This window comes from Python bivittatus, unplaced genomic scaffold (genome assembly GCF_059951505.1).
Source record: "Python bivittatus isolate LINGU-HERP-01145 unplaced genomic scaffold, Pbiv_v1 ctg000700_np1212, whole genome shotgun sequence".
NCBI classification, from domain to species: domain Eukaryota; kingdom Metazoa; phylum Chordata; class Lepidosauria; order Squamata; family Pythonidae; genus Python; species Python bivittatus.
Window position 1 is genome coordinate 92,534,005 of NW_028277098.1, and position 22,909 is coordinate 92,556,913.

The window sequence follows — 22,909 nt, forward strand, 5'->3', positions numbered from 1 at the left end:
CCCTCCTTCATTTGAAAGGATCCATCAGTTCACTTTTGGCATACCGCCGCCCCCCCCCCGTGAAAACCCGCTAGATTTCAGTCTCGACGTGTGCACCCTTCCAGCAGATTTCCTCCTGTTGCAATGCGGCGGGGGGGTGCCCCAGAGCTGCCGCTTCCTGCCCACGTGGGCCAACCCTCCTACGGAGCTTGGCAGAGACGGGCGCGTTCCTTTGCAGCCGGTGGGGCGCCTGGCGCTTCTCCCACCTGCGAACTGTCAAGCGGGATCCGCCGGGGCGAGACGCGCCTTCGCTTCAGTCTAGCTGGGCTCCCGGGAAACGGCCTCCCCGGCCCCAAAGGGGCTCTCCCTCGCGAAGGCCGGGAGCAGGTGGCGTCCCGAGGTGGCCCGCTCCGGCCCCGGGAAGCGCTCCCGGCCCTGCGGCAGCCGCCGCCGCCGCCTCCCCCTTCCGCGCTGCCCTTCTTCGCGCGGCCGCGGGAGGCAGGCGCGGCACCTGCCTGGGAGGAGCCGCCGCGCCGCGGGCAGGAAGATGGCGAGCGTGCAGCTGGAGTTCCAGGCCAGCGCTGGCGAGGCGGACCCGCAAAGCCGCCCGGTGCTGGTGCTGGGCCAGCTGCAGAACCTGCACCGGCTGCCGTGGGCCCACGTGCGGGGCAAGCTGCAGCCGAGGGTCACCGAGGAGGTAACGCGGGGCCGGGCTCGGCGCCCCTCGCCGCCTTGCCGGGGAGGGCTGCCCACCGTCCCGCCCCGCCGCCCCTTGGAGGGGTGCTCTCCCGCTTTGCAGCCGCGGCTCCCCCGCGCGCGGATCTGCCGCCGCCGCGGCCCTCCCCGTCCCCGGCCGGGGCGCGCTCCCTCGCCCTTTCTCCCTCCAGCCAGGCCTAGGCTGAGCCGGGAACCGCTCCAGCCGCGGCGGTTGGGTTGGGTCCCTTCGCCTCCCCCGGCGCCCTGCTCGGGGCAGAGTTCCTTCTGCCCGGGGATTGCAGCCCTCCGCCCCCGTGGAGAGCTGTGCAAGGTGGGGCGGGGTGCGAGGACGTGGGCTGCGTTGCTGTCGGGGCAGATTCCGAATTAAGTGGATTCTGAAATTGGTAGCCTCGTGGCTCTCTACGGTCTGGGCTTTCTCGAAGTACCCCCACCCCTTTCCCCGAGTTAACCAGATAGGCTTCCAGATGTTTGCCCACCGCTTTTGCATGCCTTACCAAGAGAGAGATCCGATGGCGTTCAGGTAGGCTAATTGGTAGGCTACGCTGTGTGAAGTCACAGATTTAGGCTGGGTCAAAATGTTGCTTGTCTCTCTGAGGCATAGTGTTGGGTAAACCCAACCTTTGTGGCTTGTAGAGGGTTGTTTACAGTTTAATGTGTTTGTGAGCTCGGCCAGTTGTGTTTGATTCAATAAGTTATAGTTAAGCAAAATGAGTTGTTGATAACATAACATGCTGTGTGAATGAATCCTTAATCTCTAGATGTTTATTCCAGTTTCCCCAATGTTCCTTTTTTGCCAAGGAAATCGGATGGATCCCCATACAGTATCCATGTAGCTATGTAGAAATGTGGAACTGCCACTTGTCTTCATTTTATAAATATAATTGCTATCGTGTACTCATGATAGAATTTCCAGCTCTTATAATTTCATAATGGGAGTATGAAATTCAGGCTTTTAAGACTTAAGGTGTTGAACTAGGATTACCCTCAGCTACAGAAGCACACAGAGTGTTTTGCACCTAGTCACTCTCAGCCCAACCTACCTCATAGGGTTGTTGTTGGGAAGAATTGGAGGAAAGAATGCTACAAATGCTGCCTTGGCCTCCTGGTGAGCTTTAAATCTAACAAATAAGCAAACATTTCACAGTATGATAGAGTTCAAATAGAAGAAATAAAATTATGGGGAAAGCAAGGCTGAAGTTTTTTTTTAGCAGCAAAACCCAAATCAAACAGAAGTCTTGGTGTCTTAAGACGACACATTTTCTGCTATAATTCAGTTCTTGTTGTATTTATTGTTCCATAACTGGAAAGGAGAACTGGTCTGTGTTGGAATGTTCATCTCTCATTTTTGACTCGTGTTCTTTCCTCCCCCCCCCCAAAAGAGACTAACAATCTTGGCCCCCAGAGAATTCCCAGCCGACTGTGGGAGATGGAGAGCACCAAGTTGGGAGAAAGCTGGGTTGCAGCAACTGGGTTCATGCTATACCATGATTGGTTGATCAAGCCAAGACTGGCTCACTTTACATGTTGCACTAAGCTTTAAGCCCTGTTTTGCAAACTACAGTGGCTGAGTTCACAGAGCAGATTAAGCCCCATATCAGTGAAGCATGTCACGGCTGATCATAGTGGGTGAACATAGCTACTATTGTCTACTTAGGGTGCCACACAGTTCTTTGAAATGGCAGGGATTCAGGTGATCATAGGTTCAAAACATTTCAAGAAGGCTGTGCTGGCCTGTTAACCAAGAGCATCCTTTTCCTGTAGCGTGTTCGAGGAAGGGTCCTGGGTACATTCCAGTAAAGCTCATGTGGGATGGGAAATGAACAACGGCCCCTGTTTAGGTCTACCACATCTGCCCTGCAAGATTCTGGGTGACCTCAAAATGGGAGCATCTTTTTGCTTTCTTTGGTTATTTGGATTTTTGGCTGGCCAGATCTGGCAGTCCTAACCATGCAGAGGATGTCCCACTCTTGCTGAAGAACCCTAAGGCCCACACACCTTTTTCTATCAAAATGCAAGGGATGAAAAAGAATAGTATTGACATATTATTTGGATTATGTGAACAGTCTATCTGATTTACAGTTGTGTTCCTTTTATAAGGACATCCCTTTCTCTTTTTATATCTTTATAGTGGTGTTTCTCAACCTTGGCAACTTGAAGATGTGTGGACTCTAAGTCCCAGAATTCCCCAGCCAGCCATGCTGGCTGGGGAATTCTGGGACTTGCAGTCCACACATCTTCAAGTTGCCAAGGTTGAGAAAAACTGCTTTATAGTAATAAATTGTGTGGCCACTTCATCCCTGTTGATCCTGATTAAAGAGGAGAGGGTTTGGCACAAACAGAGGGTTTGGCACAAACAGCATTTTATGACGGGATAGAGTGCCACGCAAGCCGTAATTTGTTCCGCTTAACCCGGGGGAGACACCAGAGCTTCTCTTCTTGATTAATTGATGGGTGTTCTCCTAGTTGAGCAATACCAACAAAGCATCAGGGCCAGTATGTCACACACTTGAGAAGCATTTTGTGAAGGTGTGGGCCAACAATTCCATTAAGGACACTTCCCCTTGTACTGACTTTCACCAGCTATTTTCACTCCTCAACAGCTGCACTGCCCCATGACTGGAGAACTGTTCTAAATGCAACCAAGATTGGCAAACCGACTTCCAGGTTTAGAATCTGGACTCAAGTCTTTGGGGGTCGGGTGGTGTACAAATTTAATTTTAATAAGAATAACAGGAGCAACAGCTTTCTGTGGCCTTTCCTCAAACAACTCCCTTCTTGGGGATTCTTTAAATAGGCCCTCGGTCCTTCAGGGGAACTATTAATAGTTGATATTTGCTTTCTATTCTCTTGGCTTCCCATTTTCTCTGAAAAAGCCCATGCAGTTGAGAACTGCTATGAAAAACCTAATCTTGGTTCCCTGCTTAAAACATTGCCTGGCTGGGCTCACCCAGTGCTCTAAGCCAGAGGTAGTTTGTTCGGCTTGGCTTACAGCTGTGTCTGGTTTTGGCCACTGCAGTTTGTGAACCATGGGCTGTAGCTTAGCTTTCACCCAGCCAATTACAATCTAACAAAAGGAAACAAATTAGCATGATGTGTGAACGAAGCCACTTGGATACAGAAGGACATTGATGTAGTCTAGAAAGAGATTATCACATAATTACACATGCACGTATTTTTGAAGGACTGTAAGTTAGGACTTGCTGGTGAATCTCCAGCTGTAGAGGGGAGCTGATGAGGGACCCTTTTAAATTACCACACTCCCATTGCACTGGGGGTAATTAGTGGTTTCCATTTCCCACAGACAACCACTAGATGACAGGAAAGAGCTGGAATTTTCTGTATCTCTTTGCTGCCATCTTGTGGTCATCTGGACTTCTGTAGGACAGATTTGAGAGCTCTCTAAAAATTAGATTTTGGAGGCTCTGGTCAGTAGGGTGGCAGCCATATGTGTGAGATCGATCAGCTGACTTGGTTGTCCCTGAGTTGCTCCTGAAATGGAGCTGAGGTGTTTCTCTCTCTCTGGCCAGTGGACCTATAGGAGCAGTTAATCACAGTGACACTTTTCCAGACTGGTTGGTTGGTTTACAATTTTGCTTGATAAGGCCACCCCGACTCAAAGCCAACTCTGAGTGACATACAATTAAAACCAGTGCAATCCTTTAAAATATCGACAAAAATCCAGAAAGAACATCACATATCACCATCAAAACCAGTGCTACGCATCAAATTGCCACATCACCAACCTATCCCAGAATTTGGGGAAAAGTTCTCAAAAGACACCTAAAGGCTTGCAGGGTCAGAGCGATCTGAACATGGGGAGGAGATACAATTTCCAGAGGAAAAGTGCCATGAAAGAAAGTGTGTGTCCTAGATCTGAGAGCAATATTGCCTGTCGGTTGCACACATGCTTTACACTGAGGGGCATATAACAACATAATGGTAATAGTTAACTTGCCATGGCAAATTACATTATGCTATTGAGGAAATTCCCCAATCTGGGTTATCCTCCAGATGTTGCACTTAGTTCCCAGAATTTACCAGCCATCAGAGCCATTGCCAAGAATTCTGGGAGTTCAAGGGCACCCACTTGGCAGCCGTTCACCTAGCGAAAAAACGCTGTTGAGTCTTTCCAGTATCCCATGATTTCTAACTCTGCATACAGAGATGGTAACATGATCTTCCATGACAGTAGTAAGCTGTCACTTGGTAAATGGTTGTGTGCATTTACCCTGTTGTAAATGTACACTTAAAAAGCACCTTGAGTTTTGAATGCTTCTGTTATCCCTGCCAGCTTGCATCAGTCCTTCCCATGCAGGAAAAACTTCAGGTGTGATAGAAGGAAGAATCCCAAAACAGTACTGGTCAAACAAGGGTATCCTCAGGGTATGGTCCAAAAAGTCATGATGGTGACCACAGTGGTGCAATTGAAGTTCTGCCTGTTTTTCACTTATTTATTTATACGTAGCATTTATATAGCTGCCCATCTCACACAAAGTGACTCTGGCTGATGTACAACAATTAAAATAAAATAACAAGTGAATAAAAATAAGTATTATAAAAAGATAAAAAGTTATTGTTAGAATAAAAACATTATCACACATTTTAAAAAAAATAGATTTTAAAATATGCAAACCCCACGGAGAGAGCAGAATATCAATTACAGTGGAGACATCTAAGAATGTCTCCAGTTCCCAAAGACCCCCAGGCCTGATGACCCAACCAGGTCTTGAGGGGCTTCCTAACAACAGCAGGGAAGGGGCGAGCCTCACTTCAGGGGTAGAATATTCCACAAGGAGGGAGCCACAGCATAGAAGGCCCGCCTCCTGGGACCCACTAAATGTAAGTCCCTGCGTAGCATCCCTTCCCTGCCAAATCTAATGGGACAGGCTGAAGTGACTGGGGAGAGGCAGCCCCTCAGATAACATGGCCCCATACCATGAAGGGCTTTAAAGGTCAAAACCAGCACCTAGAATTGGACCTGGAAGCAAACCGGCAGCCGATACAATTTGCAAAGCAGAAGTGTAATGTGTGCTCTTCTAGGAGCACACCCAAGTGCCTGCGGTTGAAGCTTGTGGATATTCTTCAAGGGCAGTCCCATGTAGAGCGCATTATAGTAGTCCAATCTGGAGTTGACTAGGGCATAAGTGACTGAGCAGAGCCTCCCCGATCCAGGAAAGGGCACAATTGGTGCACAACACAAAGTTGTGTGAAGGGCCTCCTAGCCACGACTGTCACCTGCTCTTTGAGCAGGAGTCACGAGTGTAGGAGGACCACCAAATTGCACACTGGGTTTGTCCAGGGCAGTGCCAAAGATGATGTAATCCCAGAACCAGCAGGACCCTGAACCCAAAGCCACTCAGTCTTGCCAGGGTTCAGGTGAAGCCTGTTCTTCCCCATCCAGACCCTCACAGCCTCCAGACACTGGGATAAGGTGTTCATAGCATCACTTACTTTTTCAGGGCAGAGATGTATAGTTGGTATTTTACGTGCAACACACACACAAAATGGGCAGAATGTCAGTTGCATCATTGTGGCTGCCATCTTGACTTTTTGGACCACATTCTGAGGATACCCTTAAGCTGAAGTTTCTGCTTGCAGAACAGTTGCCTGCAGAAGACCTAATCTTTTTCCCTCTGTTCTCAGATATGGCAAGCAGCATTAAATACTTTGAACCCCAACCCCACCGACAGCTGTCCCCTCTACCTGAACCATGCTACAGTAGCTGCTTTACCTTCCCGGGTGAGTCGACATAACAGCCCGTCTGCTGCTCAGTTCCTGACCCGAGTTATTCGAACATGCTTGCCTGGAGGAACCAAGAGATGTATCCTTGTAAGTGAAGGTGGGAGAGGAAGCACTCAGAAAGGTGGAAAGGGGTTGATTTTTCTTAAATGTCAACTTGCAAGTTGGGGGTTGCCTTGTACAGGTACTCCTCATCTAGCGACTGTTCCCAGTTACAATGATGATGAGAAAGTCACTTTGTGACCAATCCTCGCATTTATGACCTTCGCAGGACTGTAAAGCAAAGGAAAGCCAAAGTAAGATCATAAGCACATTTAGTGGCCACTTCATTTAATGACTGAGTTGATGGTCCCAATTGTGGTTACTAAATGTGGACTAGCTGCAGTTAATTTCTAAAACAGAGGTGGGTATCTCTTAAGACCCTGAGGCCAAGTGTGTATGGCCAGATCAGTTAAAGACCTAACAATTGTGTCTATGCAGTGTGCAAAACCTTGGTGAGATTTTTTTTTTTTAAATGGCTCGGTGTTGTGGCAACCCAGACCAGTTGGTTAGCTTATTGAGAATATTGTGCCAATCCAGCAAGTAGATCAACTTAATTGGTTGTGGGAATGCAGTTGCTGAGATCTGTGAATGTTCAGTGCATTTCTCGCTGCAGTCTAAATCAGTGTTCAGTTCTTCTCTCAGCTGGACTGTAACAATTGTCACTATTCAAACGGGTAGTCTCTGGGTGGACTACATAACCCAAAACTGATCATTCTTCCAGAGTGATGGATGCTGCCAAAGTAGGCACCTATCATAATGCTTTGCTTATTTTAATCTTGTAACTGACTTTATGTGTCCAGAGACAGAGAAGTGGAACAAAAATAACTCTCTCCAGCTTCATTGGAAACCAAAACCATTGATGAAAAACTACTTTGAAGGCTGTCATTTCCCATATTTAAGTGTGTAAGGCAAGAGCAGGGATTTTCATGTTTTTCAAGCTACAGAACCTGTTAGTTAAAAAAAATATCCCAGAACTCCTAAGCAAAAGACAAAGCTGCAGTGCAGAGTTTTTCAACCTGGGCAACTTTAAGATGTGTGGACTTCGACTTCAGGAATTCTTAGCCAGCCATTGCTGAGAGAGTTGAATTCTGGGAGCTGAAGTCCATACATCTTAAAGCTACCCAGGTTAAAAAAAACACTGCTCTACTGATAGAAAACCAGCTGCGTGTCTTGGTTTTTCTCTTCATCTCTCATGGAACCTCACCAGGTTCTTGTGGGATCCAGGGGCTCCAGGGAAGAAGTTTGAAAAACCCTGGATTAAACCCCTTTTATCTCAGTAAACATGGTTTCCTTTCCTACCTCAAACTTGTGCAACGTGCTTTTTAAAAAACATCACTGTTGGTTATCTGTTTCAGATGGTGTGTGAGCGCTCAGAGGTCTTTGCTTCAGCTTGTGCCATAGCTCGGGCCTTCCCACTCTTCACCCATCGCTCCAGTTCATCTAGGCGTACGGAGAAGAAGACCGTAGTTGTGGAGTTTTTCCTAATTGGGCAGAACAATGGCCCGGTGGAGGTCGAGATGTTGAAAGTAAGTCTATGTTTTCTAGAGAATGCTTCAGATTACAAACAAAACAAATTATTTACAGGTAGTCCTCACTTAACAATGGTAATTGGAACCGGGATTTCCATCACTAAGCAATGCAGTTGTAAAGTGTGATGTCACATGACTGCGCTGCTTAGTGACAGCAGTTCTGGTAGTCACCTGTTACCGTTGTTAAGCAAATCACTGCAGGTTGTTAAGTGAAAACCTCATGTGACCGTGACTTCCAGCTGGCTTCCTCATTGACTTTGCTTGTGAGAAGTGGGCAGGGAAGATCGCAAATCGTGATCATGTGACCACCAGATGCTGCAATGTTCAGAAATCCAAGCCAGTTGCTGAGCACCCAGATTGCGATCCCATGACCACGGGGGCACTGCGATAGTTGGAACTTTGAGGACCGGTCGTAACTACCACTCATTCAGCATCGTAGCAGGTTTGAATGGTCAATGAACAAGTGATCATTAAATGAGGACCACCTTTACAATGTGCCACTCCCCTCCACTAATCCAACCTACTTAAAATGAACAATGAAATTAAAATGTGCACAAAGACTATCAAATATATCAGTGATTACAATGACTATCAACAAGCTTATTCAAATATAACATCCTACACCTAGAAACTAGCCCTTCCCGAACTGGTACCCTGCAGGTCCGTTGAACTACAAGGCTCATTATTCCCAATCTTTGGTCATAGTGAATGAGAGTTATGGATCACATCTGGAGAGAATCTGGTTGGGAAAGGCTGTGATTGAATTGAACATAAATATTTTTTCTGATTGGGGATCATTTGAAAGATTCCTTTTGGGCCCTTGGCAGATTTCTTTGATGGAGTCCCCATGAAGTTAGTACAAAATAAAGGCCAATGTATTGAGTATTTCTTCGCACCTTAAGTGATTCTTAGTGTTGTTATCACAATTGTAACACTTGTTTGGTGGCCAGAGTGGTGGGGGGTACTGTGTTTTTTATCATTCCTTTCTAAGCATATACACAGGATGACAGAACCTGGCCAAATGTTGAATGTTCAGGCGTAATTCATACAAGGATGGGAGACCGCAAGAAAGCCACAGGTCTTTAGCTAGACCAGGAAGTCAGCACATGTCCTGGAAGAAGGCAATGTCTGATCATTTCTGTGCTGCTAAAGAAAACTAAAGACTGGTTTTAATATAGGCATAGAGGCATCATGCTGCCAGCCTCTCTGAGAGGCCTAATCTTATTATTAAGATTTACATTATTATTAAGTCTTCATTATTAAGTCTTAGATCTACAAACCCTGCTAGGTTAAAATTTGCTAGCCCCAAATCCTTCTTAGTAATCTCTGGCATTCATGAAGCTTGAATAACCATGATACTTTAAAAGTCTGTGGACAATATAAATACATTGTTTGGATGAAACAAAACCCCACAAACACAGAAATTCTTTATCTTTTAGTGTCTGGAAAGTGCTACAGAAGGGGTTAGACTGGCAGCTCGAATCGTTGACACCCCTTGCAACGAAATGAACACTGACAGTTTCCTGGAGGTTGGTGATGCCTTTTAACATAGGTGTTTTTCCAGTGAATTTTGAAAATCCTATCTAGGATTCATTTTTGTTTCTAGCAAAACTTTGTGGGTATTTTTTCCAAGGATTGCTCAAAAAGGTGATTGCCTTTGCTTATCATTTGATCCAGAAATAATCCACAGTTGCAAGCAGAGTCTCATAAGTCTGAAGGATCAAATTAGTCTTTCTTAGCCTGACGTGTTCTAGGTGTGCTGGGGCTACAGGTCCAAGAAGGCCCAGCGAGCACCACTCTCCCAGCAGATACAGGATCAGGGCCCTGAGAGTCAGATGTCATTTGAAACCATACCTTCTTCAGTGTGTATTGAGGTGTGAATAGTTGGAGTAGGTGGGGATATGTTTTTTGATTATAGGATTTGAATTATTATGCCTGAATTCCATTACAGTATTTTTGATACCTTTGATTTGATTTGTGAGGATTACACTTATTAATATTGTATTTTGCTGCTTGTGAGAAGCTTAGAGATGAAACATTTGAAGCAACATAAAACACTTCTAATAAATAATGAATAAATGTCCAGCCAGCAGAACTGATTGAGGTTTTGGGGGGTGTCCTTTTTTCCCCAGTGGTAGAAAATTAACCACAATATTTATTTACTTGCCCTTTCCTAAGTTCTAAAATAAATAACTCAGGAGGTTGCCTCATTGTTTCATAGTAGAACCTACTGTTGAAATTCCAGGTTGCTTTGGGTTGATAGTTTATAATTCCGCCACTCTTAATCACTCAAGGAGATCAGAGATTCTTCCATACTCCCTTCTCTTAAAATCAGAGCAGGAATGATAGCCATTTTTCTTCCAAGGCAGCTTCCCCACCAAAGGTTCTCCACAGTAGAGTTGGAAAAACACTGTAGAATCCAGCATGTAGAAATTATAATTTCATTGCACTTGGGCAGTCCTTGCTGTTATGACCTGTTATGACTTCTTACATTTCGCCTATGTACCTCCACATTTTTAGTATGAAAAATACATATCTGTAACGTTAGTAGGCTTATTATTTTTTTTTAATGAATCAATGTGTGTCCTTCAGCACATTGTTGTTCTCATGGCAGCTCAGCACTGCAAAATTGAAACAGTATTATTGGCCTAAAAGTTCACCATTTTTAACTGGCCTTGGTGGACAAGGAGTCGCCCTTGCCAAGGTCTCTCTCCTCAAGTTTGTTTAGTACAGAGCCAGGAATCCTTACCACATCTTATTCTGCTGGCTCAACTAAATGTTTCCTGGATCAGGAGGGGTGCTGGCATAGCTACACAGGACGATTTCGTCAAGTCAGAGAGAAAACCTTGCTTTTTTTTTTGCTTTGGGGCAAAAAATAATAGAAAGGAGGCTGCTGATTTGGACTTGTCATGTCAAAGCACTCTAGGAACTTCTGCTGCCAGCTGATTGCTCACTTTTCCTCTTGGAAGAGTGAGAGGGTGGTGACCACAATGGAAAGGCTGAAATGGTCCCCACCTGCAAGTAAAAACAGATCAGCAGCAACTCACAAGTTCTTGGCTTTGCAAAGAAATGACATCTAAGAGCTGAAATCCTGGGAGTAGCCAATAAATGAGGTAGAATAACTGAAGGAAAAAGCTTCTCTCAGAAGAAACCCTGTAATGATGAGCCCAGGGGAGTTGGATGTGTAGGACCACAGTTGCAATGACACATCTTAAATGTGTGGCTTTACAGTGTGGCTTTTGTTTTTAAACATTGAACTAAAAGTTATTGGTCATTTGATGATCAGATGATGCCTTTTACTTTTTTGGAAGGAAATCAGAAAAGTGGGAAAGGATCTGGGGATTGTTCCAACTATTTTTCAAAATGAAGAACTGAAGGAGAAAGGATTTGGAGGTCAGTCAAAGCAAAAAGATTTATTTTTCTTTCTTTCTCCTCTCATACATCCTAGAGAACTGTTTCTTAACTCAGCCTTTCCCAGATAGGACCAGAGCTCTTAAGAGTTTGCTGTGCTGGATGGGAGCTGTAGTCTAGCATATTTGGAGGACACCAGATTAGGGATGGCTGGCATCTATGATTTTAACCCCTTCCTCATTGTTGATTTAAGTGATTGATTGATTGATTGATTGATTGATTGATTGATTATGCAACATCAAGTCAGTCTATCTAGTGATCACATAGACAGACCTTCTCCTTGATCATCTGTCTCCAGCCTGGCCCTTCAGGTCTTCCAGTGGCACCCATCAATGCTGCAACTAGGTTCATCAACCTTGCTGATGGTTGTTATCTTTTTTTCTTTCCTTTCCCAGCATTATAGATTTCTCAAGAGAGCTAGATGTTTGCATAATGTGTCCAAAATAGGATAACTTAAACCTGGTCATTTGTTCCTCAAGTGAGAACTCTGGATTGATTTGTTCGATGATCCATTGGTTTGTTTTCTTGACTATCACGGTATTTTCAAGAGTCTTCAACACAAAATTTCAAAAGCATCAATACTCTTTTCATCCTGCTTCTTCAAAATCCTCTAATGATTTTGGTCCTGCAAAAATAATAAGGTTTCACTGGTCATTGTTCCAGACACAGTCCTTAAACTTTGTCAGATGATTTTCAGAAATTTAAGGCTTGTAGAACAGCTTTTAGAAATAGGAAAGTGAAGAGCATGGGAGGACCTCAGAAGATGTTATGGACTTTGCACAGCTCTTTGAGATCCTACCATGTATTTTAGAAGCTGCTCTCCCTATCTCCCATCTAGAACAACCTAGAAGCAAGATAATTCTGTAAGTTTGCATCCTGTGGGGACAGGGGGATATCTGGATATCATGTTTAAAATACAGGTAGTCCTTGTTTAGTGACTGAAACTGGTTCCAGCTAAAGGTTGTGAAGTGAACCACGTGACTGACAGAAAGAGAGATGCAAAGATTGCTGGTTGCTGCTGACTCATTCAGATAAAGTTCTCTCATACATTATCCTGTGCCCAACCCATTTTTTCCCCTTTTTTTGACCCCTTGCAGGGCAGAGAGGAGATTGCTTAAACAAGCTATTTCTGCCTAACTGAAATTTAACAGACTCAGCTCTGTGACCTTAATTAGTTGAGTAGACCCCTTCTACTGCTGCCTGAAACTGACCAGACCTTAATCAGTTTCACACTGAAGGCTTTTGTTGTCCTAAATATGCACATTGGTTGGAAAATGAAGGCAGTTGCCAAAGAAGACTACCTGTATCTGTAAATATTGGGGAAGAACAATGATTGGGTTAAAGAGCATGAGGTGGTCACTGGCTATTAATTGTGATAATTAAGCTATCTACTGGTGTTTGTGACTTGCTTGGGATTTTGAAAAGATGTGTGGTTGGCCACCATAAGAAAAAAGTGGTAGAACAGTTAGATTTTTCTTCTGTTTGAGCACAGTTCATTTTTGTGAACCTAAATCTCAGAAAATAGTTCAGCTAGGAGGGTAAAAATTAAGAGCTCTGGGTTGAAGAATTAAGAAATTGCTTATGGGTTCCCTGAAATAATTATTTCAACCTCCATGGCAAAATGAATTTCTCAGTCCTGTCCTTCATCTCCAGGCATCTATGGGGTTGGGAAAGCAGCCATTCACCCACCTGCTCTAGCTGTGCTCAGTCATACCCCAGAAGGTGCCACACAGACTATTGCCTGGGTTGGAAAGGGCATTGTCTATGACACTGGAGGACTCAGCATCAAAGGAAAGGTATGGAGTCTTTTGATGGGGGGACCTGGCAAGTCACTCTAATATCCATGGGTTAAATGGACTCAAAGTAATGTTCTTCTTTCCCCTACTCACATCTATGCCTCAACATCTAAACTGAATGCATAACTGATGACTAAGTGATATTAGTTAATTATACCACAGCAACATCACAAATTAGGTTTTATACATCCCTTTGCCACTTCAAACTAAATTTGACAGGGCAGGAGAGGCAAGGATAAACACGGAATGAAGGGATGGGAATGCAGTCCATAGATCACATCAGCTACCTTGAGTTGGAGGAAGTCTCACTGAACCTGTTGCACTTCACTTTTGAGAACCACATGCAGTTTAACCAGGAATACTTTGCCCCAGTGCCTTTGAGATAAATGCTTGTATTCCCGCTTTTATTTGCTAGACAACAATGCCTGGGATGAAACGAGATTGTGGTGGAGCTGCTGCTATTTTGGGTGCCTTCAAGGCCACTGTGAAACAAGTAAGTGAAATTCTGCACATCACTGAAGATGGTTGGTATAAACCGTCTTGGTGTTAACCATCTGGTGATAGTGAGATTATCTTTTTGAATATGAATATCTTATATACTTTCTATGAATCTTACCAGACTTCAGGCTTCCATGGTTCTACTCTTACTGTTCTTTTCATCAGATTGTAAAGAAATTGCTTTTGATAAAAGGAACATGGGTACCCAAGACCCGTGTATATGGAGGCATACACGTAATTCTCCAAGTCGCATTCAAGTCATGGACCCATACACACACAGTTCTAAATAAACCATTCCAACTTTGCAAGAAGTGTTCCAGCCTAGGATATCTTTCAACATAAACTTGAAATTCTTGTGATAAAGTTGGGACACCATTGGAGCAATCTGCATAGAATTTGAAAAGTTCTGCACACCTGTGCTGTACAAACATGTTTTACTTGATTTTATTAAAATCATACAGGTTGTAAACATGTTTTTTTCTTTTTTTAAAATTTTGTTTTAATATGAGGCATCTAGAACAACTTACAAAGAAAGCCAGATTAAAAAGTCAGATGGGATGTCAATCAGTAAAACATTTATACACATACGGTATATGCACACATTCAGCCAGATGACTGTAGTACAGTAATTAAAGTAATATGATCAAATGGGCAGCATCTATTCAATCATGAATGAAACTGCATACTTGACAATCAGTAAGTCTGTAAAGCAAGAAAAACAGATCTTCCGAGGTAGTACATTTCAAAACATCAATCCTGCGACAGAGAAACCCTAAACATTTTTTTCCCCCTAAAAATGAAAACTTCCTCATCTGCAGCCTGGCACTTCCAGTTGAGCTCTGAGAATGACCAGTCTTGTGTGATGCGGTTACCCAACTCTAAACAGAAGCATGAACTGAAAAGCATATTTGAAGTGCTGAGAAAGGATATCCTATCTGAGTAGATGGGCCAGTATGGTTTACTCATTATTTTGGTCCTTTTATTAAGACGAACCTTTGCTCTCGGCCTCCATTTTGCATAGAACGCAAATAGAGGCATGTTCAAGACTCCGAGCGGCCCATTTTCATTGTCACTGTGTTCTCAGCTTGTCTGTGTGCTCGTTGGTTGAGATCAGACTCAGCAAATCACTCTGTTGACTTCTGGCTGTGCTGGGAAACCCCTGGGAACAATGTGTGGGAGGAAGGTACCAGCCGCTCCCTTCTCTTGATCTCACTTGATTTACCTTCTTTATGGGGAAGCCCATAAGTGCATCCAGCTTCATCTTGCCTGTCTGTTGGCAGGAGCGATGCTGTCGGATTTAGTTTTTCCCAACCCTACATAGAAATCCCAGGGATTGAACTTGGGACTTCAACAAGCACATGCTTTACTACTAAGCTCCTTCTCTTCCACATCATGCCATTTGCTACCTACTTCATTCTACCGCAGCTTAGGAATGAATGAAAGTGGGGTTGTTCTTCTCACCTTGCTAAATTTGACGTTCCTGGAATTTCTGTACAAATGTTGACTTCAGAAATAAATGCCATGTTTCTAAAACCAACCAGGTCACAAAGTTGTGGGCCAGAATATTTTCCGCTTGGGCAAGTTTGACAATTTTAAAGTTGCATAACATTTTATTGCCAGTTGCTCTCATTTCATTGTTGTTGTTTTTCCTCTACACATTAAAGCTTTTTCTTTGAATGTTCCCCAAATGGGGCTAGATTCAGTATTTCTATATCAACTAATTCAACCCAAGTACTAGCACAGACTGGATACTGAGCTGAATACTAATAATTGGAGTCGTACTTGATTGAATAGGAAAAAATTCAGATTCAGAATGGTCATTGCATAAAATGTAATGTTACATGATCTTTACTTTTCACCCAGATGTGGAGGCTGGATGGAGACAGTGAAAACTCAAGCACTGGAATACTGGGACAAATGGATCAGTGTCTTTTCAACTAAAAAAAAAACAAACCAAAAAATCCACTCCCACAGTAAATCCTATTGCTGTGAATCTTGCTGGCAGCTCTGATGCATTTTGTCCCCTGCCCTAACTGCCTGCAGATACAGATCTCTAAAAGCATTCTCTGCAGTGATTTAATAGGCCAGCCAAGAAAATTGGTCAGAAGATAACTTAAATGTTAAATTAGCATTTCCCTGGGCAATTGCTTTAAACAGCATCTCTTTTAGAAGGAAGGAGCTGTATCAAAAGCTTTGTTTGCAGCCCTGAGTGAACCTTCGCAAGTAAAGGATAACTATTCATATCTCTCCAAATCAAGCTAAATAAAAACACAAGAGGCATGCTTTTAGTTTTTTAACATTACATTTAAAAAGGAAGAAGACAAAGAGACTGTTTCAAGTTAACCAAATTCAATAGATTCAGCTGTTACCTTTTTTAAACAGGACCCTTCTGTTAATAGTTCAGTTTTAACTTTCCTTATATAAACTCTTCTATATTTAAGTTTTGGATAATTTCTAGTGTTGTTTTGGTAATATGTTAATCTTGCCTATGCCTATGTTTTTAATCCTGCCTGTATGATTAAAAAATAATAGCATTTAAATACAGTGGAACCTCGGTTTACGAACTTAATTCATTCCATGACTCTGGTCGCGACTCAAATTGGTCGCAACCCGAAGCAAATTTTCCCATAAAGTTCAATGTAAGTATTGTTAATCCATTCTGGCGTGGAGGACTGGGAGGCGGCTATTGCTTGGAGGGAGAGTCCCCCTCCCTACGACCACGTGTCGGGCGGAAAATGGCCACGGACCACGTATCAGGCGGAAAAATGGCCGCGGACCACATTTCAGGGGCGGAAAAATGGCCGCGGACCACGTGTCGGGCGGAAAAATGGCCGCGGACCACGTGTCGGGCGGAAAATGGCCGTGGACTACATGTCGGGCGGAAAAATGGCCATGACCACATGTCGGGCGGAAAATGGCCGCAGACCGTGTCACGGGAGGGAAAATGGCCGCGTATCCTGTTCGTACCCCGAGGCGGAGTTCGCAAACCGAAGCAAAATTTTGCGGCTGGAGCTGGTCGTAACCCGAAAAGTTCATTAACAGAAGCGTTCGTAACCTGAGGTTCCACTGTATGTATGTTGGAGGAAGGTGTGTGTGTGTGTAAGGCACTACCTAGCACTTTTACGTGACTTGAGCCAGGGATACTTGTAAAATGCACCTATATCTGGAGTTTGGTTGTGCTGCATGGAAACTTTGCATTTATTTATTTATTTATTTATTTATTTCATCTGTATGCCTTCCATTCCCGAAGACTGATGTGAAGAGAATAAACAACAAATTCTAAAAGGAGAAAAAATGAAGAATGGAAACCCCAAGAGAGGGACCTGTGTCTCCTAAAGAGATGTGCTGGTTAAACTCATTCACCCATCAGTTGATGCCTCTCCTTTTTTCCTGTAACAGGGCTTTAAAGACAATCTTCATGCAGTGTTTTGCTTGGCTGAGAATTCTGTTGGACCAAATGCAACAAGACCTGATGATATTCATATTCTTTACTCGGGAAAGTAAGTTTAATCCACTCATCATCGCTGCTGCTTTATTAAACAAATTTTCCACCTGCTTTTTATTTTTCATTTTGTGATGTTTTAATTTTGTTAGGTGCCTTCAGAACTCACTCAGGGTTGAAAGGCAAGATGGAGGGAGGGAGGGAGGAAGACAGTTTTTCTTCTTGTGGTTGATTATATGCCATCAAGTCAGTGTTGACTCTTAAAGACCACATAGATAGATTTTCTCCAGGACGATCCCCAACCTCGTCCTTCATGTCTTCCAGCAGAGCACCCATTGCTGCTGTAACTGAGTCCATCCACAGATTAAGTACTGCTAAAACAGCAGATTTCGGCCCTGAAAACATTTAATGGAGGGAGCATACATATGTGTGACATGTTTGCAATGTAAAGAAAGTGGTTATTTTGCTCAGGATTCAAATTATGAGAAGAAAACCAACTTTTTAGCTCTTAGGATTAATAGGATATGTTTGAAAGGGTGTGGGAAATGCCTGTTGAAATCTCTGTTTCTGAAGGGTTAATCAGATTTATTGAGCAGTCAAAAATAGGGTAGCAAGATCTGCCCTGCTGTGCCCTGCCCAGGAGCATAACTGAATATTATGCCAAATACCAACAACTATAGAATAAATTGGGCAAAATAAGAGAAATCTGTAAATTGGATCAAAGTAAAATGGCTTCAATGGATTAATAAAAGTAGTGTAAATTATTAAAATATGTGGACGGTTTTATAATATATTTTGTATGACATGCCGTTAAACTATCTGGCCTGGAATTTGTATTTTTATTTATATATATATATAAGCCTAAAATAAAGCATGAACAATCATTTTATATAGCATAATTTTTGAACGCATAAGCAAGGCAGGCTAACCTTGAATATGTGATCTCATGATTACAGAGCAAACTGTAACACTTCCACTGGCTCTTGGACTTTTTGCAGTTCTTTCTATCACAGAAAATGATAGAATCATGATATATTTGCACGTTCCCTTTGTACCTCTAGAGGTGGTCATGCAACTCACATGTAGGGAGAAACATTCCTGGAGGCCTTTTTCATCTGTAGCCTTCAGCAATGTGAGTTTGGGTGTCAAGTTAGATATCTTTAGAAAGCTGCTCTCAAATGTGAAGGTTCTGGGTTGCACACGTAACACTGTGCAAATGCATGAGAGTAGATTTCACTGATAGAGTATTCCGCATGTTTTCAAATCTCCCATGTGTATTCTAGAACTCTAGGTCAGTGTCTCTCAACGTTAGCAACTTTAAGATGTGTGGACTTCAACTCCCAGAATTCCCCAGCCAGCCATGCTGGCTGGGGAATTCTGGGAGTTGAAGTCCATACATCTTAAAGTTGCTAACGTTGAGAGACACTGACCTAGAGGGATTTTTTTAAAAAATGCCTTTGAGTCAATATTGAGTCCTGGTGATTGCCTGGAGAAGTCCCCACACTTTTCTCAGCAACATTTCAGAAATGGTTTATCCTTCCTTCTTCTTATGTCTGAGAGAGAATGACTGGCCCAAGGTGACCCAGCTGGTTCTGTGCCTAAGGCAGGGCTAAAACTCACGGTCTCCTGGTTTCTAGCCTATGGCCTTAACCACTACACAAAAGTGGCAGCCCTAGAGGGATTAGGAATCTCTTTTCCACATTCACCTTTAAAATTCCCTTTCCTGGTTGGCTTCCACTTGGACAAACAACTGAAGGAACCCATGCGCTTTTGGTCCCTTCGATCGCAGAGTGCCATCAATGTTTCTCAGTGGTGGTGCCAGCCTTCTAGAACAAAATCACCCAGAGATCCACCCGGATGATGTTCTGGAAGTCTTTAACACCTTGGCCGTTCTCCCAGGCTTTGGGGTCGGGTGTTTGCAGAGCTCTCTTGGTGATGTTTTTTGTCTGAGGGAATGTCTTTGTCCAGGTGTGTGGGATTTTCTTTTTTTACTTGTTTTTTAACTACTTTTCTATTTTTAATGTAAGCTGCCCAGAGTAATGTTCAGGCTGGGCGATCTCTAAATCTCATCAATAAATATTCTGTAGCTGCTATAGGAAAACATTGCTTACCTTGAGAAAGGAAGCATATCAAACCAGTGTAGGAAAGTTATGCTGAAATGGGATGTGGTTGTGTATAAATGAACCACTACCCCCTTTTCCCTCTTTTCCAAGAACTGTGGAAATCAACAATACTGATGCTGAGGGGCGGCTGGTGCTTGCGGACGGAGTCTCCTACGCTTGCAAAGACCTTGGCGCTGACATCATTCTCGACATGGCCACTCTCACAGGTGCTCAGGTACTGTGGGTGTACACATAAATAGCACGGCTTGCCTCCGTCGCTGCTTGAAGCCAGGAGGATCCTTCTGGCATGCCACCCAAGGGAGACAGTGTTTGCATAAGGTGGTGTGCGATGCCCTCCAAGAGACATGATAGAACATCTTCCTAGGAAGCTCACCAGGGCATGGACCTAAGCTTCTTCCACAAATGGAGGCAAGCTCTTACTGATCGGGCTATCAAAGGTTAACATCAAGAGAATAATGGCAGTGTGAAGCCGGAGGGAATTGTTAGTTGTCTATTTTGTATTGTAAATAATCATTCATATTCTGTCATTCAAATAATATTTTACCCTTACAGTGGCTTGGTGAAGAAGCAGGAGAGTGTTTCTCAGTATTACAGTAATGTGTGTGTGTGTGTGATGATGATGATGATGATGATGATGATGATGATGATGAAATTTGTATGCCACCTGAGCCCCAACAACTCACAGGGAGCAAAGATATGAATCCATGTTTCCTAGGTCCCCAGAGATTCAGGAATACCCTGATTTATTTACAGCATCCTTTTGATGTAAGGGTTCTTCCTTCTTTAACGTAGAACATGTTGCAGAGGACTCTGAGATACATTCTCTGCCTCTCCATCACATGTTCCAGCATCTGAAAATGGAGGAGGAACTCTTAGCCCCACTGTGTGTCACCCACACTAAAGCAGAGATCTTTAAGTCTTCAAGTCAGATCTTGCTCAAACACTCGTAAATGCACACTCGAATATCCTCTGCTTGTCTTGGATTTCACATTGTTGCCCTTATACCCCTTCTAGGGAATTGCCACGGGGAAGTACCACGCAGCTGTCCTCACCAATAGCGAAGAGTGGGAACAAGCCTGCATCAAAGCGGGCAGAAACTGTGGTGATCTGGTTCACCCCCTCGTCTATTGCCCCGAGCTCCATTTTAGTGAATTTACCTCAGCTGTAGCCGACATGAAGAACTCAGTGGCAGTAGGTTTGCCGGATTTATAATATTCTTTGCCTCGCTCCAACTACCGGACTGTTTTATGCCCTGTGTTTTTTTATAACCTGGTTTGGTTTTTCAGATGGTAAGTTTTGCAGAATGACTGCTAATCCATTCCACTCCATGGCATCCCCTGTTAGTTTGGGCCAACGGCTCCTTAAAATCAGATTATTTTGTATAGAAGGTCAGCCATGAAAAAAGGGGGAAGATGAAAAAGATTCCAGATCTCAAACTACACTGGCTGGGGGATTCTGGAAGTTGTAGCTTTGGAGAGTCCTGGAAAAGGCCACTGAAAATGGGGTTCTTCTGGGCACCTTCTCTAGAAACGGTAGCAAACTGCAGTGATGCCAGAATGATGCCATCATCACGCAAATGCTGATATTACATACTTACCTCCTGCCTGATAACATCATCAGGAGGCGTCATTTGCCCACGTCTCCATTTTAAAATTCAGGCTCTAAAGCAAACTGAACTGAATTAAAGACAACTTCCCTGTGCTGTTTTTTCTTCAGGACCGGGATAACTCTCCCAGCTCCTGTGCTGGACTTTTTATCGCTTCACACATCGGGTTTGACTGGCCTGGTGTTTGGGTCCACGTAGACATTGCAGCCCCGGTCCACGCGGTGAGTGAAGAGGATTTTCTCGATGCTCTGCATGCTGCTTGTCTTCCTCTCTGGAATCTTGTCCGGATTCTTTATGCCCTTGAAAAACTTATTTCTGCTACTGTTCATTGCTGTCTGTTATGATGAAACATTTTTTTTCCCCTAAAGTTATGCCCATTGTAAGTGTGTTTTCCCATTTGTTTTTCTATTCTTTTATCTAATTAATACATACAGTCTGGCTATGTGATTTGATGGTTTCTGGGTTAGACTGCTGCAGTAGGTTGCATGTATGACTGCCCTTGGACGTTACTTGGGAACTACCATACATTCAAATCATAGCTGTTGGCTTCTCCCTTGAATCAGGTGTTGGAAATACTGCATTGCTTAAAGAAACACACAGGCTTGCAGATGGCTTCTGGGTGCAGCTTAGAATGTGATGGCCAATCTTTAAAGCCTTCAGGATTTCCCTGGGTTCAGCAAACTCTCTCACGCTGTATTCTCTGAAAATATTATGAAATGTTCTTCCTGGGAGTTATGTGTAGGTTTTTTAAATATTAGTTTTAGGAAGAATTTAAACAATAGGCTGTTCTTCAGTGATAAATCTTATAATAGTCCAAGTTGCAATAAGAAAAAAATGACAATGGAATATTGTGAATATTATAGCTGCTTTCTGCATTTTAGATCTTTTAACAAGCAGGTGGTTGGTCTTCACATATTTTCTTGAACTTCCTTCCCTGAAATTTGTTCCCTCTCTTCTCTGAAGTTTGTGATGCAAAACAAGCAAATTTATGTAGCTTGAACTAGATAGAAAATTCTTCAAACAACTATCTTTTTGCTGTTGTTGTTGTTGTTGTATTATTATTATGGTGGTGGTGGTGGTGGTGGTAACTTCAAGTCAGTCTTGATTCCTGTTGACTGCCAGAACAAATCACTGCAATTTTCTTGGCAAATTTTCGGAAGTGGCTTGCCATTGCCTTCTTCCAAGGGCTGAGAGAGAGTGACTGGCCCAAGGTCACTCTCACCAAGCTGGCTTCATGCTTAAGGCGGGACTAGAACTTACTGTCTCCTGGTTTGTAGTCTGGTCCCTTAAACACTGCACCAAGATGGCTCTCAACCATCCGATAGTATTAATTATATTTTTTCCCCTTAAAGCTGTAAAGAACAAAATCTACATAGCCTGAACTGTTTTCTGTTGCTAGTGCTAAACATGATGTGTTTTCTTAAAATTACCTTGGGTTCGGTCACAAAAAGGATGCCTACCGATGTGCTTCATTATATTTTCTTTTTTTAAAAGAATGTAAGTTGTAGACTCGTGTGTGCTGACCTTGTGCTAAGCCGTGGTTTGGATAACTAGAGTTTACTGAATAAACCCAAGTAGTTTTGGTTCACACAGCAGCATGAACTAGTCCCAAACAAGCCACTTGTGTGAGTGGACACTTGGCATCAGCGTGCTGGGCTTTCTCCCAGTAAGTATGTGTACGTGTGCATGTGTGTTTGCTCAGAGTCTGAGCGAGGCTAGCGATCTGAGATGCCCTTGTGTTTGCCTCTAGGGGGAACGAGCCACTGGCTACGGCGTGGCTTTGTTGCTGTCACTCTTTGGCCGGGCCTCTGAAGACCCTCTGCTGAACATGGTCTCTCCATTGGGCTGCAGCAGAGACCCCTTGGAAGACGACATGGGGAGAGATTGCAAGAGACGGCGCTTGGTTTAATCCCCCCCCCCCCATTTTGGAGCTGGCATGCCAGAATTACCTCACTTTGCACTGATCAATTTCCTAAACCCTAAAATTAGCATGTGTCAGAAATGGCCATTTCAAGTATAAAACAAAA

The 22,909-nt window shown here is 43.6% G+C and overlaps 1 protein-coding gene across 1 annotated transcript; it reads left to right on the forward strand.

The window, feature by feature from the left end:
• The first annotated feature begins 474 nt into the window (after positions 1-474).
• On the forward strand, positions 475-22,909 carry NPEPL1 (aminopeptidase like 1). The gene is made up of 12 exons (XM_088128534.1): positions 475-676; positions 6,340-6,525; positions 7,833-8,003; positions 9,446-9,535; positions 11,318-11,399; positions 13,071-13,213; positions 13,629-13,706; positions 17,111-17,211; positions 19,367-19,490; positions 20,291-20,467; positions 20,993-21,103; positions 22,633-22,909. Exons 1-12 carry the CDS (start codon positions 527-529, stop codon positions 22,789-22,791), a joined length of 1,572 nt encoding a protein of 523 aa, XP_087984660.1. The 5' UTR covers positions 475-526; the 3' UTR covers positions 22,792-22,909.